Raw genomic sequence first — 14536 nt, forward strand, 5'->3', positions numbered from 1 at the left:
CTGAAATGGACAGGAAAAAAAAAATCAATCAAGGCTTTATTTGGTGCCCGCAAGTTCCTTTCAAATCTCTTAAAAAGCACATATTTAAAATTACATGACAAAAAGTATATTTCAGCTGGAGTCTATTAAGTCATATACTTTAACAGTCATATACAGTACTGTTTAGGTATCTTACCCTGGTCAATTTTTTCCCTTTGCTGTGAGCGTTTCGGTGCAGTGCTTGTAGAGAGCCTCTAAAACAAATTGCCCTCTCTCTTGGAAGTGATTTAACACAGGGAAAGTATAAAAACTTCATCATTATGCTGCAGTAAATCATCTCGCCTCGAGGCAGCCAATTCATCTCAATTAATACTAAATAAGGAAACCGCTCTGCTAAATGATACTAGCCGTGCATAGAAGGTGAAAAGTCTTGCCAGGTGAAGCGCAAAAATGTCACTAATGGGGAAACAATACACCTGCGACGGGCGGACAGGAGGGACCTTTATTAGATGAAAGAGTGGAGGTTAAGAGAGGGGAGAGAGAGGGAGAGAAAAAGGAGGGGAGACAGAATTGGAAAGGTTAAGACGGGAGAGCGGTGAGGTGAGGATGAGGGGAGAGCTGAGATGAGCTGAGGTGAAGAGGTGAGACCAAAGAGATGGAAGTGAGAAGAGAGAATATACAAGCCAAGCAGAAAAGGAGAGGGGAGTTGTGAGACTGGAGTGAAAATAAAGGGCAAAAGAGGAGATGGAGGTGTGTTTGAGAGGCCAAAGTGTGAGGAGAGGAAGCAAAGGAGAGGACATTAGATTAACAGAGAGCTGACAGGCCGGACCGATGAATGGAAACTTACGATTTGAGTCCCGCATTCTCCAGAGTGAGCTCCTCCAAACTGTTGGACTTGCTGACTGTGTGCAGGACCTGGTCCACCACCTCCGACCCCTGGAGACAAACAAAACAACATAGTGACCGGAGGTTTCGAACAGAGGAAGAATAAAAGGCAGGGGTAGTGAAAAGCAGGCAGTAATCAGAAGCAACAGAAATTATGTTTTAGTGATGGTAAATTTGACACTAATAAAGAAGTTTCATAAAAGCAGTAATTTATTAATTGACCTATATGATATAAGGTATATTGTCTTATATACGTCCATACATAGTCTATGAGGCTATTTATCAGAATTTACATTTGAACTGGGGGCGAAAATAAGAGACACAAGCTACGACATGTACCGTTACATAAATGAAAACCTTACAGTTAAAGTAAGGTTTTTTACATGAGAGATTTCTTTATTTTTTGTTTTCTCATTGGTCTGAAGTGGGCGAGGTTCAGATGGAAAAAGTTGATCTCATGCACCGATTGGGATTTTTTAAAAGTCTGGTACAAAATTAGATGCCTGTTGGTTAAATAAATCTTATATATCATTTTTGTTGATCTGGCCTTAAATACTATATACTGTGAAAGAATACTTTGTTCCTGCCACTGTTTTTCTTCTATTCCACTAATCAACAGTTGGTCGCAGTCCCTCCCAAAGAAGCTAGCAATGCACCTACAAGAGCAGTGAAGAGGAACGTTATGTAAATAATGCAGGATTTAAAATAAAATAAAGAAATCAGCTTTGCAAATGTTTTGCGAGTAAGGAAATTCATGTAACAAGTTTGTTTGACTTCAACACATTGGGTTTTGTTGTGTTACAGTGAATGTATAAATAAATTATGTTTTGTTTGTTTGGAGAATTTCACAGAGCATCTTTAAAATTTGAAACCAAGTTTTGCAGGGCTTTAATGATCAATACATTTCATCTAATGCCTTGTAAAACTTATAAAAGTATCGGTTTCACTTTTGGAGCAGACTGTTTTCATGCAGTTCACCTCAGACGGATGCCACTTACTCTAATGCGTATTATGAATATTTAATAAAAGAGATTTCTTCATACACATTTGTATTGCAGTGTGCCAAATGAGCAGATAGAAGAAGCTTACTCAATATAATAAATGCATAAAGGATAGCAAAGGAAACTTGAAAAAAAAAATTATGGTTTGCTCTTGCAAGAAGGTTTATTAGTGAAGAAGATAAAAAAATAAATAAAGATTATTACAATGCGCATGTCTTTGCAGTGCAGCTTGGTGAACCAGGTGTTGTACGCAATGGATGCCACGATCACCGCCAAGTCCCTGAAATGGACACACACACACAACACACACACACACAAGATAAAATGCAAACTTTTAAATTAGCAAACTCCATCTGCTCCAAACCATTTGATGTCATTGATCCATAAATCCGCATTATGGTGGGCCAAACTTTTTTCTTTGCTCCCCGTTTAGCAAAAAGCAGTTCATCATTGTGACAGGAAGTACACTATATGGGCAGGGCTGCTTTCTAAAAGATGACTGATACTGCAGCCCTGCTGAGGAGGAGAAGCAGAGAATAAGAAGAGAAAAAAAGAAAGAAGGAAAGATGTAAACATGAATGTCTGGGTCATTGGATTACTCAATAAAGCCCTCGTTTGATCCCAGCTACAGACCTCAAACACTGCTACATCCACTGCTACACAAACAGACACGGACTCCACAGACCAGCCTGTGTGTGTTTGTGAGGGCAGAAAGAAAGAGAGGGAAGAGAGAGAGAAAGAGAGAGAGAGCTTTAGAATCCTCCAAGGTCCAACTAAAGCCACACTGCTGCTACACCTGCTATACATCATCTGACAAACAAGCAGCAGCCCAGAGAGATGAGGGGGGAGAGAATAAGCCCAGAGAGGAAGTAAAGGAAGAAAAGGAAGAAAGGAGGATAGCTAGACAGAGAGGAAACACAGAGTGAAAGAGAGAGGAAGAGAAAGTGTAATCTAGCCGGGTTGGGTCCTGTTGACAATAACTGCAGTAGCCAGGACATTACAGTAGATCTCAGAGGAGTAAAATGGCTACAGGCTGTGTTCCTTTTTCATTACCATGCCAGCCATCAGACCGGTCCACTCTGACTGACTGCAGCCCAGTGTGCGAGTGTGGGTGAGCAGATGATGCACATGTCAAGATTCATCACCAACACCAACTGTTGATTGGTGTTTTGACAGCAGGACATGTAATTGACCTCCATGACGTGTCACTCAAGTCACGCAGCGTGTTGGTGTTTATGTGTCGCCTTGTACTCGTACACGAGGATGTGTCAGCGCAGCGGGTCAATCTGTTGATTTTTTTTCATGCGCATCAATTTTAGGTTTGGGACTGGAGTCTAACGTTAAAGAATAAAACTAGAATGAAATCGATTGTGTTAGAGCAAAGGGTAAGATGAAAATGAGTCGAGGGTTAGGTTAGAATTAAAGGCAGGTCATGGGAAGGGTTAAGGTTTGAGGATGGTGAGTTGGAGAATTCTCCATTTAAACAGTTCTCACAAACATACAAATGCATGTCTGTTGGTGTATGTGAGGTGGACAAAGAGTATTATATAGTACAATGCAGACAAAGATCCTACTATTTTAATTTGACTGACATTTATATGTATGCAGTGAATAAACTAAGGGATGCCGATGTGTGTTAATTCATAAACCATTGTTGGGGTATATATGCTATTCGCTTTCTTGCAAAAGAGTAAGACGACCACCCTCATGTCTGTATGCTAAATAAAAAGCTACCACTAGTAGCCGATTAGTTTAGTCTGGGATCAGGTGGAACAGTTAGCTTGGCTCTGTCCAAAATGTAAAAGAATCCGCCTACCAGGACCCTTTAAAGCTGCATTCACACCAAATCCTGCTTGGCTGTCGCGGGTTGTTTCGATTGGTCACCAAAACGATAGGTCGGGTTGTGTTTGTCCAAAAGTTGATTCAGTTTCAACTTTCCCTCCACAGACAGCTGTGTTTTCTTTCCCAACCCAGCAGCCCAAACTCACTACCCACATTCAAAATTAATTGGAGGACTGACTTGTCGCCGCATAGCCAGATATAGTGTGAATGCAGCAGGACGTGTCATATCTTGTTTGTTTAAGAAGACTCAGGGAAGTAACTGTTGAGCTTCAGAGGTGATAGTATGCTGAAATATGGACCAGAGCTAAGTGTTTTCCCCTAGTTACAGTCTTTATGTTAAGCTAAGCTAACTGGCTACAGCTTCATATTTACCAAAGAGACATGAGTGGAATCGATCTGCACATTTGTGAACATGTCCACCTGAGCAGACCCTCAATAGAGTCTAACTGGGGTCTATTATAATCCGAATGTGTCTTTCTCGTAAACCCTTAAGGACAGCCCACAGTATGCACACTGTGATCTTCTTGGACCTTACCAGGAACAGGGTTAAGATAGAGGGTACTCCTGAGATGGTTCAGAAGAAAAGGTCGTGGGGTCCGTCAAATCGAAGTCTCCCTGGCTGGAAGGCTGTGCTCAGACTATTAAATGGCAATAAGCCCTTTTGGATTATTTAATACCGTGTGAGTGAAGCCGGGGGAAGGACATAAAGTGTCCACAATAAACAGGCTTCCTACTGACTAGGGAGCGTGGATGTGCTCAGTAAATTTCATGGCTCTTTGCTCTTTAGATTTTCATATTTCTTGTGTTCAAGTGAACCAGTTTTCCTATTGGAGTGATAGACAAATGTTCTGCAGTATGGGTGGGGATCATCAGAAACATTATTATTCACCTTGTGGGGACAATGAATATTCATAGCACTTTGAGAGAATATCCTTGCCACGAAAGGCAGATATACTGATCTGATTGGTGGCACTAGAGTCAGAAAGGTCAGAAGGAACTAAAATCCTGAAGATTCATCCTCTGGGGATTATAAATATTCATAACAAATTTGACAGCAATCTGGCCAACTGTAGGACCAAAGGACCGTCCTCTCCAGTCGGAACACGGCTGGATTTTGAGGCGCACCGATAGGCTGTATGGTAATAAATCAATGCCGCAGTCTAACCCCGTACAGGCCGTGACTCGGGTCCTGTAGCAGTGACAGCTGAGGCGGACGGTAGCAGTGAGCTGTGGAGCCGCGGTCCTGCTTCAGTGACAGGAAGAACTAACCAGAGAGAGAGCTGGAGAAAAGTTGGAAGCAACATCCAGACGTTAGTGAGTAAGCGTGTGTGTGTGTGTGTGTGTGTAGGCAGAGGAGTGACTGTCAAGCCAAGAGGTGCCCCAACAAGTTCTTGGGGCAGTAAGGCGTAAAAATGTCTCACACACACACACACACACACACGCACACAAACACAAAACAAACAAATGGAAATACACACACACAGTCTCCTCTGCAACATGATGTCAACCTGCAGTGGGCCAGACAGAACCAACAGAGACAGGCAAGGGTTTGTGTTTGTGTTGTGTGTGTGTGTGTGTGTGTGTGTGTGTGTGTGTGTGTGTGTGTGTGTGTGTGTGTGTGTGTGTGTGTGTGTGTGTGTGTGATTCAGAGAAAGAGAGCTGGAACGAAAAGAGCTGAAGAAAATGAAAGGGGAGAAAATAAAGGAACTGGATGACAACGGGATGAGACAAGGCCAAAAAAAAATAAAGGTGTCCGCTTTCAGACAGGACGATAGAGTGGAGACGATGTTCGGACGGACAGCAGTCAGCAGAAAAAAGCCTTGCCCCGTCGCTCGTGGTAACGGTAGACGGGATCTGTCCAGGGGATGGAAACGTGGAAGGACAAGGAGGGGAGGAAGGGAGTAATGCACCGCAAATGGCTCCTGGCACGTGATCATGGATCCAATCCTTGGATCCTTTCTCCAGTCATTCGCACCCTTTCTTTATTGCTTCCCTGCATTGATTTATTTTTTATCCCCCGTGTTCTTTTGTTAAATCTTTGCTGCCTGTATCAATTTCGATTTGATAAAACTTCTCTAGAATAGCAGGGAGAGAGTCTTTAGGATTGTAGGCTCAAGGGAACAATATGTTAAAGGGAGAGCATAAAAAACAGCAACAGCATGGGCAGCTAGCTTCCTCTGCAAAAGCTTTCTCTTAATCACACAAACTATATAAAATATCGGAGGGAAAAACAACCCAGATGCAGTGTTTTGGGCTCTCAATGTGAAAGACATTAATATATTCATGAGTTGCTGCTGCAATCATGCCTCTATGAATGGCTTTTTGATTTAGCAGCATGGCAAGACTTTGCTCCTAGGATGAGGAATGCATTTTTTAAGTGTGAACGCATCCTCTCCAGTCAGGAACTGTTGTCTCGACAGAGGGAAGTAGAAAGAATTCCATAAGCCTGTGTTTTTTTTTTTTTTTTTTTTTCTGAGGACAAAACATTCCTCAAATAAAAGACAAGCGCTCCATTTGCATGTCAGCTGTCAAAATCTTTTTATGATCGGCAGCGCTGGAGCGACACGTAGCTCTTCCTCAATATGTCTGCGAAAGGAAATGGGGGACTTAAAAAGATGCCAGCGGGGAGGTAGAGGAGAAGACATATGGCATTTTCCAGCTGTTTCCGCACGCCCTGGATTCTGCCTCTGACAAGCTTAGCATCCCCCTTCTCTATGATCTTCCCAAACTTCTAACACAATTGAACGGATACATAGGACAGCAGGAGAGCCAGAGCGAGAACGGCAGACCAATACACCGAACGTTTTACCCAGGGAGGGTGTTGTTAAACCAACAACCGCTCTAATGTCATATAAGAATAGAATTGACAGATTTGATGCACATTTTTGAATGACGAGGAAAAGTCTTTCAAAACGACAGAGTACTCAGAGGATATTGGGACAATGATGTTTCTTTCGTTTGTGTTCTATATTGCAGCACGGTGGATTTGAAATGAAACGACGACTGAAGTGCTGAATTTCAGCTTCAGTTACAATCCCAAACATTTAGGTCCCGGCTGATTGGTGGAAACGTCAAATGGATGTTCAGTTACAACGTCCCATGGCATGTGCATCGACCACCGGAGGCAGCAAACACTCCTTAAGTAGCTACTCTGTCAGAAGTGCTGTGAAAGAGCATGTATCTGTTTACAATGCACCCAAACAAAGGGGGGAGGAGAGGGAGGAGGAGGATGAAGCGCATCACATTGCAAGTTACACCCCTATTGGTTTGGCGTCTTCCATAACATGTCCAGTCGTATGCACGCACATTTACTGTCAATGCCTTTTTAAGGAGTGGGAAAAAAACATATTTTCACATGAAAAACATCCTTTCACATAAAAAACGCTTTACTTATGACCTACAATTCTAAATCAATTTACAAATTACACATCGTTTGGAAGGTGATGTTTTCCTCTCCCTATGCAGACGGATTGGAAAAGTTGGAACTGTGCCCCGAGAGAAAAGTGTAGCTCCAGGGCTGTGTACAGCGTTTAAACACTGTAGTGAAGCCTTTGGGCACATTTTTAATTGATTAATTCCCAGGGAAGAATTAGTTTGACATGACTCGTGCAATAGACCCTTTTAATAGCAGGCTTTGGGCGCATGTTTGCAATGAAAGTTGCGTTTTGCCCTAGCCATCCAGACGATTGAGCAAGCTTCAAACGTTAAAACTATTAGCAGGATCATAATGTCTGGTTGTTGCATGCAAGGTCTACAGAATTAAGACAGGATCACGACCGTTTCAGAGCAACAGGTGTTTCAGTTTAACGAGTGACCGTGTAAACTGGTGACATTTAGCCAAATGTGTCCATCAATGCTCGTAGTAACTTACATAGATGGTTAGCATGGATGCTTACAACAGGTGAGTATGTTTACTCCCCCAAATATATATGGCCACTAAATGTTGAGCCACTTATTAATGTATTCTACCCACTCACAAATGGCTCACAGATCAGTCACAGATCAGTCAATTTATTTAAGTTGCACTTGCAATATTTGGTGGTTAATGGCTTAAAAAAAACAAAACCTATGCACGCTATGCAAACTGTGTGCATACGCCCTCATTGTTTATTGTGAAAGGTTCAACATGCAAGCCTCGCATAAGCAAGGTGAAGAGTTTTGGGAATGCTAAAAACAGGAGGGGTCATCTTCACCTAAAGACCACCATTTGCAAACTGCAGTAGTACTGAACTCGGATGATTTTATAAACACTTTAAGCCAACTCTGACTGGGTGAAGAAAATTACACTACTCCATTACCCGTTTCATTTCAAAAGACCTGTGCCGGTAAAGTGATATGGATAACGATGGGTTTCTCCGCTGCTAGCCTTGCAGCAACAGGGTGCAGTCCATTTCCCACTACTGGGGACATTATATTAATAAAAGCACAGCGGCGCACCATTATTCCACAACCTGTAGGCAAACTTATTTTGCTACGAAAGAGCCTGTATGTGAAAGGTGGAAATGATTTGCTGTAGTTTAAAAAAGACAGGCCAATTTTGTTTGTTTTTCCTAAACGGGTCTCTTCACTTTCTTTGACCTTCGCTGTGCAAAATGATGTGTCAAATGTGCAACACTTTGTCACTAGAAGGCCAATTTCAAATTCCCCCACGGAAGGGGGAACGTTTCTCTAAGCTCACCTTAAAGCTGTGGACGCACCAGAAAGATCTTGTGAATTTACAACTAGTTTGGAGCTAATCCTGGTCCAAGATGCAACCTCATTTGCATATTCATCATTAAACTTATTAGGGACTTCCATCTAGATCGAGACAACCAGGGTAATGTTCTTGACTGGTAAAGGCAAGCACCAAAAAAAACCACAATCGGCTAAGTAGGCGTTTCACTTTAACAAGATCAGACTGAAGGTAAGAAACAGGAAACTGTTAGAGATGTCTGCAGTTTTGGCAGAGCATCACAAAGGAGTATGCCAACTGTCAGCTGATGTCTGTGGATTAAAGACAGCCACACATTGACTCCTACAGAACTGACAAACATCAGATATATTGAGTTTGTGTTATCTTGTCCAATTACTTTCTGTCCCTGAATTGCAACCCTGTGCATTTGTAAACATTCTCAAATGCACTTTGCTCTTATAACCACTGCTTCATTTAAAATCTAATGTGTTGGAGAGTCAAGACACACACACACACACACACACACACACACACACACACACACACACACACACACACACACACACACACACACACACACACACACACACACACACACACACACACACACACACACACACACACACACACACACACACACACACACACACACACTGAACTGTAGGCTGCTGCAGAATAAGTTTGTGTCTCTCCAATCAGTGCAAACTGGCAAACTGTATTCAGTTGTGGTTGTGGTTGAGATGTCAATAAACTAACTGACCTGCTGTCCAGATGGCTGAAATCCAGTAAATTGAACTCCCTGTTGTCCTGAGAGTGGTAGATGGTGTCAACATCCTGGAGCAGAAGAGGGGAGAAAGATGAGAGAAAAAGACATGTTACTGAGTTGCAGAGAATAAGAGAGACATGGGATAGGAACTACAAAAAACATTTAGTTTTCTAAAATGTACAAAGCCGAAAGCATCTTAAACAACATGGCAAACAGAAGTGGTTTTGTGCGGCCTGTATGGTGTCCTCACCCACTGCACTTCTTCTTTGCAGCCGATCCCGTTGTAGTCACAGAGAGCTGCATAGGTCTCAGAAAAACCTCCTGAAAGGTGAAGAGGAGAAGACAACAAATCAATCCAAACCAGAGCGTAAAGGATCAGAAATGGCAAGGATGGAATAACTCAGGGTAGAGGAAGCAGGTAGGAGTGAAAAGGAGAAAGGCCAGAGATGAAAGAGGGAGTCGCAAAAGAGCGAGACACAGATCGTCAGCAGAGAGTGAGTGAGATTAGCGGTAAATATTGGAGGCGAGATGAAAGTATTGCAGCATGAAAGAGCACTTCTTGTAGATTAATGGGATTAGGAACAGAAAACGGAGTGCATCCAGCAACTTTGGTCCTCTGACCCACTTTAGGATGAGTCTGCCAAGGTGATGTGGTGCGAGTCAGTGAGTCAGCAGGTGGATGGACTCGTACAATGTCTGTGTGCGTGATTGTTTGGTGCGGCTACAGACAGAATCAAAGAAGACTCACCGCATGTTTTCTGGGCTTCCAATGACGATTCAGAGTTTGGTGAAAACTTGTGACTCCCTTCGGTCAGGTCTCCCTCTGCTCGACAAATAGGAGGACTGGAAGGCAAAGAGGAAGAGAACCGGGTCAAACAAGACAAGAGTCTACAGCCGAGCTAGCGGCTCCGTAACGTGCTAGCATTCCCCGCTGGAACCCTAATTTAGGCGCAGCAATGCTTTGACCTTAATGCCAGTTTCAGCATGCCTATATGCTCACATTGACAGCCTCAGAGTGTGATTTGTTAAGAAGTGCAATGCTAATGTTATGACTACATACAACCTGCGCCACAAAAGGAGGCTGTGGGTGTTTCCAAGAGAGAGGAGAGTGGTGGAGGAGTTTAGCAACGTATTTACGTTGCTAAACTGAAAGTTACCACAGAGCTGGAGGAAAAGTCATGCGATGCAAAAGTCATTAGGAAGTCATTAGGACTTTGGTCCAGACTGAAATATCTCAATAGTTATCAGATGATTTGGATTCACACTTTGTACAGGCATGCATGGTTCCCAGAGGATACATCCTAATGACTTTCATGATATTTCAGTCTCGAGAAAAGCCGTCTTCATTATCTACACTTTTGAGAAGCGGTGTTGTGATTAGAAAGCATCTGTTCCAAATGGGTTGTGGGGGGGAAAGTGAATATTATGCTTCTCCCCTCCCTCAGCTGCAATTGTGTCCTTAAGCAAGGCACTGAAATCCCAGCTGCATGAGTGGCGCACTTCAGTGCCCAAGAGATGGTGCGATGGTGTAAGGCTGCTTCAAGGTGTGAATGATTCAAAGAGTCTCGCTCCCTGCTAGCGCCCTTACTGCAAGTCATAGTCATGAATAAAAATACGAACTCGGACAACTTAGCAAATAAGGCGACCAAAAGGGTATTTGACTAACAAATATTCAGATCCAAATTACTGAGCGAAGAACAGCTGCATAATATTTTCTAAAAGATAACCCTGTCTTATTTGCATTGGCAAGATGCTAATTTTGCAGCAGACTTGTTTCTCATGGATTTATATAGTCAGAATTAAGATGAAAATTGAACGTCTGCAATGTCGAAATTGCTTATGCCATTGCTTTTGTAGTGAATAAATCAGAGGTATGCTTTTTTAAAGATACCGTTAGTCCCCGCTGAAATTATATATTAAAAGAAAAAAACAAAACATATTCGTCTGCATACTGGTCGTTTTCTTTGAAACATTTCTCTGATAAACCATCCAGTAAGCAGAAAACAGTAAGTAAAGTAAATACTGTGTTTGAACATAACACTGTGCTCTACCTGCTTTGGCTTTTTGATAGGATTACACCACTACACCGTTGCATTCAACACACACCATCCTTAATCCCATTTGTCAACAAATCACACACAACACCTAACCACATCCGTGACCTTAATCCCCACTTTATCTCGACAATCGTTGTCCGCCCCCGGCGCCCCGTGTGTATGCGCCCGTTATCTTGACGCTATCTGCATTGTGTACCTCAATGCAGCGGCACCAATCAGTTGCAAGGCTCCGCAGTCAAACCCACAACAACTGCCCTCCCTTCCGTCCTCCCCACTCTCTTTATTCTCCTTAAATGTTCTCACTGGAAGCAATCATGTGCCTCCGCCCTAATGGAAAAGAGCCATTCGGAGAGATGATAGAGTGCGGAGATAGACTAGTGCAGGTCAATAGTCGGAACGCAGTCAATCCCATTGCTCTTAGAAATTGTAGATGCGACCCAAGAGAGAGGAGAATACACTCTGCCTTGGTTGCCTGCTCACCCATACATTCACATGACCATGGGACAAAACATTTCCACGGCTTTAACTTAATTCTATCCAGGCTTTTTTGGATTGAGTGTGTGTCCCCTGTGCTTTACTCATTTAGGAAGTGTAAAGGAAATACACAGCCAACTTCAGGATTTTTAACTGTGTAAGAATGGCTTCTTGACTGGAGGCCCAAACCTATTGCTCTGTCAGGGACTGTGTGTTCTACTCTTCATTGCTTATACTAAAAAAAGCTGCTTAAAAATTGAGAGGGGGAAAAAAAAGAGCCAACACAGTGCCTTCAGGTAACTGCCTACTCAGTGTCAACTGGTTTATTTAATCCCACTGATTGCTGGGTGTCAAAAGTCTCCCTTGACACAGAAATGGGTTGAATGCAAACTACAGCAAAACAAGAATGCATTTGGCTGCAGCAGAGGAAAGTTGCACGAAAGTGACGCTGCCAAGTTGTGCCAACGCACACGTCGAGTGCTGTTAACGTCGGCCAACTTGTCTTCGCTCCTCAGCACATACAAACACAAAAACAGGGAGACTTGTTTCTTTGCTCGAGGCGCGGGTGCTCGGAGATGCTTACGCATAAATGGAGTTGTTGAAGACTCGGGAGAGGGCGTAGTTGATGTGGCTGACCACGTGATCCAGCTGGTCCTGGGTCTGTAGTCTCAGCGAGTAGGTGGTCTTGTCTGTGTCAATGACAACCTGTGTATATATATATATATATATATATATATATATATATATATATATATATATATATATATATATATATATATATATATATATATATATATATATATATATATATATATATATATATATATATATATATATATATATAGAGAGAGAGAGAGAGAGAGAGAGAGAGAGAGAGAGAGAGAGATATGGACGTGATAGTTTGTCAATGGTAACACTTTCTGCCGCTATGAAAGTCCAAATTGCAGGAAAACACTTTGAATGTCTGTCTGTCACCTGGTGTTCTGGATAGGTGTTCATTGCTCGGATTTCCAAGAAGTTGAAGGTGACCTCCATCTGAAAAACAGCAGAAAAATATTATTGTGGTCCACAGTGAGATATTGTCAAAATTACTAATTTACATCATCTTTATATGATACTTTCTTCTTCTTACAACTTATTTTCATGGTTTTGGCAGGCAACAACTCATTAGAGCTCTGGTAAATCCTGGCTAAAATTGAAATATCTTATGCAACAAGTTACTTTTGATGGTAAGGAAATCAAACCAAAAACTCTATACACTTGTTCCAACTGTATAGAGGACAAACATAACAGTTGGAAAAGAAAATGCTAGCCCCAATAATACTACAGGTGCATCCAGAGAATTCTCCAGACACTGCTCGAATCCGGCCAACACAAAAAGACTACTGCTGGGTCTGGAAAAGAGAGAATCATTTCCTAACTTTCACACAAACCAGCCGTGCCATGAGTGCTCACAGGGATGTGCCACTGTGGACAAAAGAAAATAAAGCACTTGAACTGCAGATTTGTTTACAGCCTGTCGCCGATCCCAGCACTTACTCTGATGTGTGCACCAGACTGATAAGTGACGGCAAATACTACATAAGTAAGACCCAAGTTATAAGAAACATGAATTATCCTTTCAGAGTAGTTTGGGGAGAAATAAGTTATTTGCTTTCTTGCCTAGAATTAGATGAGAAGATAGATACCACTTTCATGTCTGTACAGTTAATATAAATCTACAGTAGGGAACAGTCACTGGAACAGATGCTTCGGTATCATATGTAAAGGGGATCAGGGCTCGAGATTAACAGCATCTAAAATCCAAAAGGACACATTAAACTCACTATTTGTGTTCAAAGTGGCAAGAGGAGAGCTAGCTAACATTAGCTGATAACAGCTGGTGGGCAGCATGGTCCTGTGGGGCTAACAGCTTTATTCAGTGAAAATGAGTATAGGTCTAAGGTATATTATAATTATAATTCCCCTTGGAATGGACTACAAAATCTAGTAGTAGTCTTAGCTAGCTAAGCTAACCAACAGCTGTAGCTTCATTTCAAATATTAATTAAAAAAAAGTAGTATGGATCTTCTCATCCAACATTCTGCAAGTAAATTAATAATCGTATTTCCCAAAATGTAAAACTATTATTGATATTTACCTCATGTTACCTGCTACCCTGTCATGTTTTCATCAGTCTAAAACATGATCAGCACAGTCATCATCATCATCTCGTGTCCCTTGCTATAAAAGTCTGCTACATTTTTTTGTCACACCTCTTGTGAATTACCACAAGATCAAGGCTTGCAACTGAGAGCCATAAAATTCCACTGAGAGCAGGGGAACATTTACCTTGGTGGGCACTTTGACAGCAAAGAGATACAGTCTCCATGATGCCAGGACCTGAGGGGAGAACACATTCATTTTTTCTGTCACAGAGCAGGAAATGCAAATTGCAGCAAAAAATAGCACAGCAAAAACACCCCATAAAGAGAGCAAATCATCTCTGCAGCACTGCAGACATTAGCGACGATGGCGCGTGTATGTACGAAATATCCCAGCGAGATTGATAGTCATGCGACAGTGACATTCATCGCGCCAAGTTGTGTTGATGGAACCAAGTAGCACTCATTGAACGGACGCCTCATTGCGTCAGGGAGGGGAACTAATGGTGAGATGAGAGGGAGAGAGGGAGAAAGAGGGCAAGGAAGACAGGAAGAGCGAACGAAAGGAGAGGTGTGCTTTAGCCAAGAGAGAGGCATTACCATTTAAAAAGGTTCTGGGGTAAAGTAAGAGACAGAAAGTGTGAATATATTCACATCTGCCTATGTAATTAATCTCATTCATAATTCAAAAATCCATAATTAGCATACCCCATGCA

General features: G+C 42.2%; 1 protein-coding gene across 10 annotated transcripts in view; it reads right to left on the reverse strand.

The window, feature by feature from the left end:
- carmil3 (capping protein regulator and myosin 1 linker 3) overlaps positions 1-14536 on the reverse strand; it is a 79213-nt gene that overhangs the window by 49879 nt on the left and 14798 nt on the right. For all 10 annotated transcript variants that reach the window (XM_054626457.1, XM_054626510.1, XM_054626488.1 and 7 more), the window contains exons 4-11: positions 14008-14058; positions 12652-12711; positions 12260-12381; positions 9894-9988; positions 9396-9466; positions 9140-9213; positions 2070-2145; positions 827-915 (exon numbers count right to left, since the gene is read on the reverse strand). In XM_054626457.1, the coding sequence (XP_054482432.1) occupies positions 827-915; positions 2070-2145; positions 9140-9213; positions 9396-9466; positions 9894-9988; positions 12260-12381; positions 12652-12711; positions 14008-14058 (638 nt within the window). The remainder of the gene's footprint in view (positions 1-826; positions 916-2069; positions 2146-9139; positions 9214-9395; positions 9467-9893; positions 9989-12259; positions 12382-12651; positions 12712-14007; positions 14059-14536) is intronic.

This window comes from Anoplopoma fimbria, chromosome 3 (assembly GCF_027596085.1).
Source record: "Anoplopoma fimbria isolate UVic2021 breed Golden Eagle Sablefish chromosome 3, Afim_UVic_2022, whole genome shotgun sequence".
NCBI lineage: Eukaryota > Metazoa > Chordata > Actinopteri > Perciformes > Anoplopomatidae > Anoplopoma > Anoplopoma fimbria.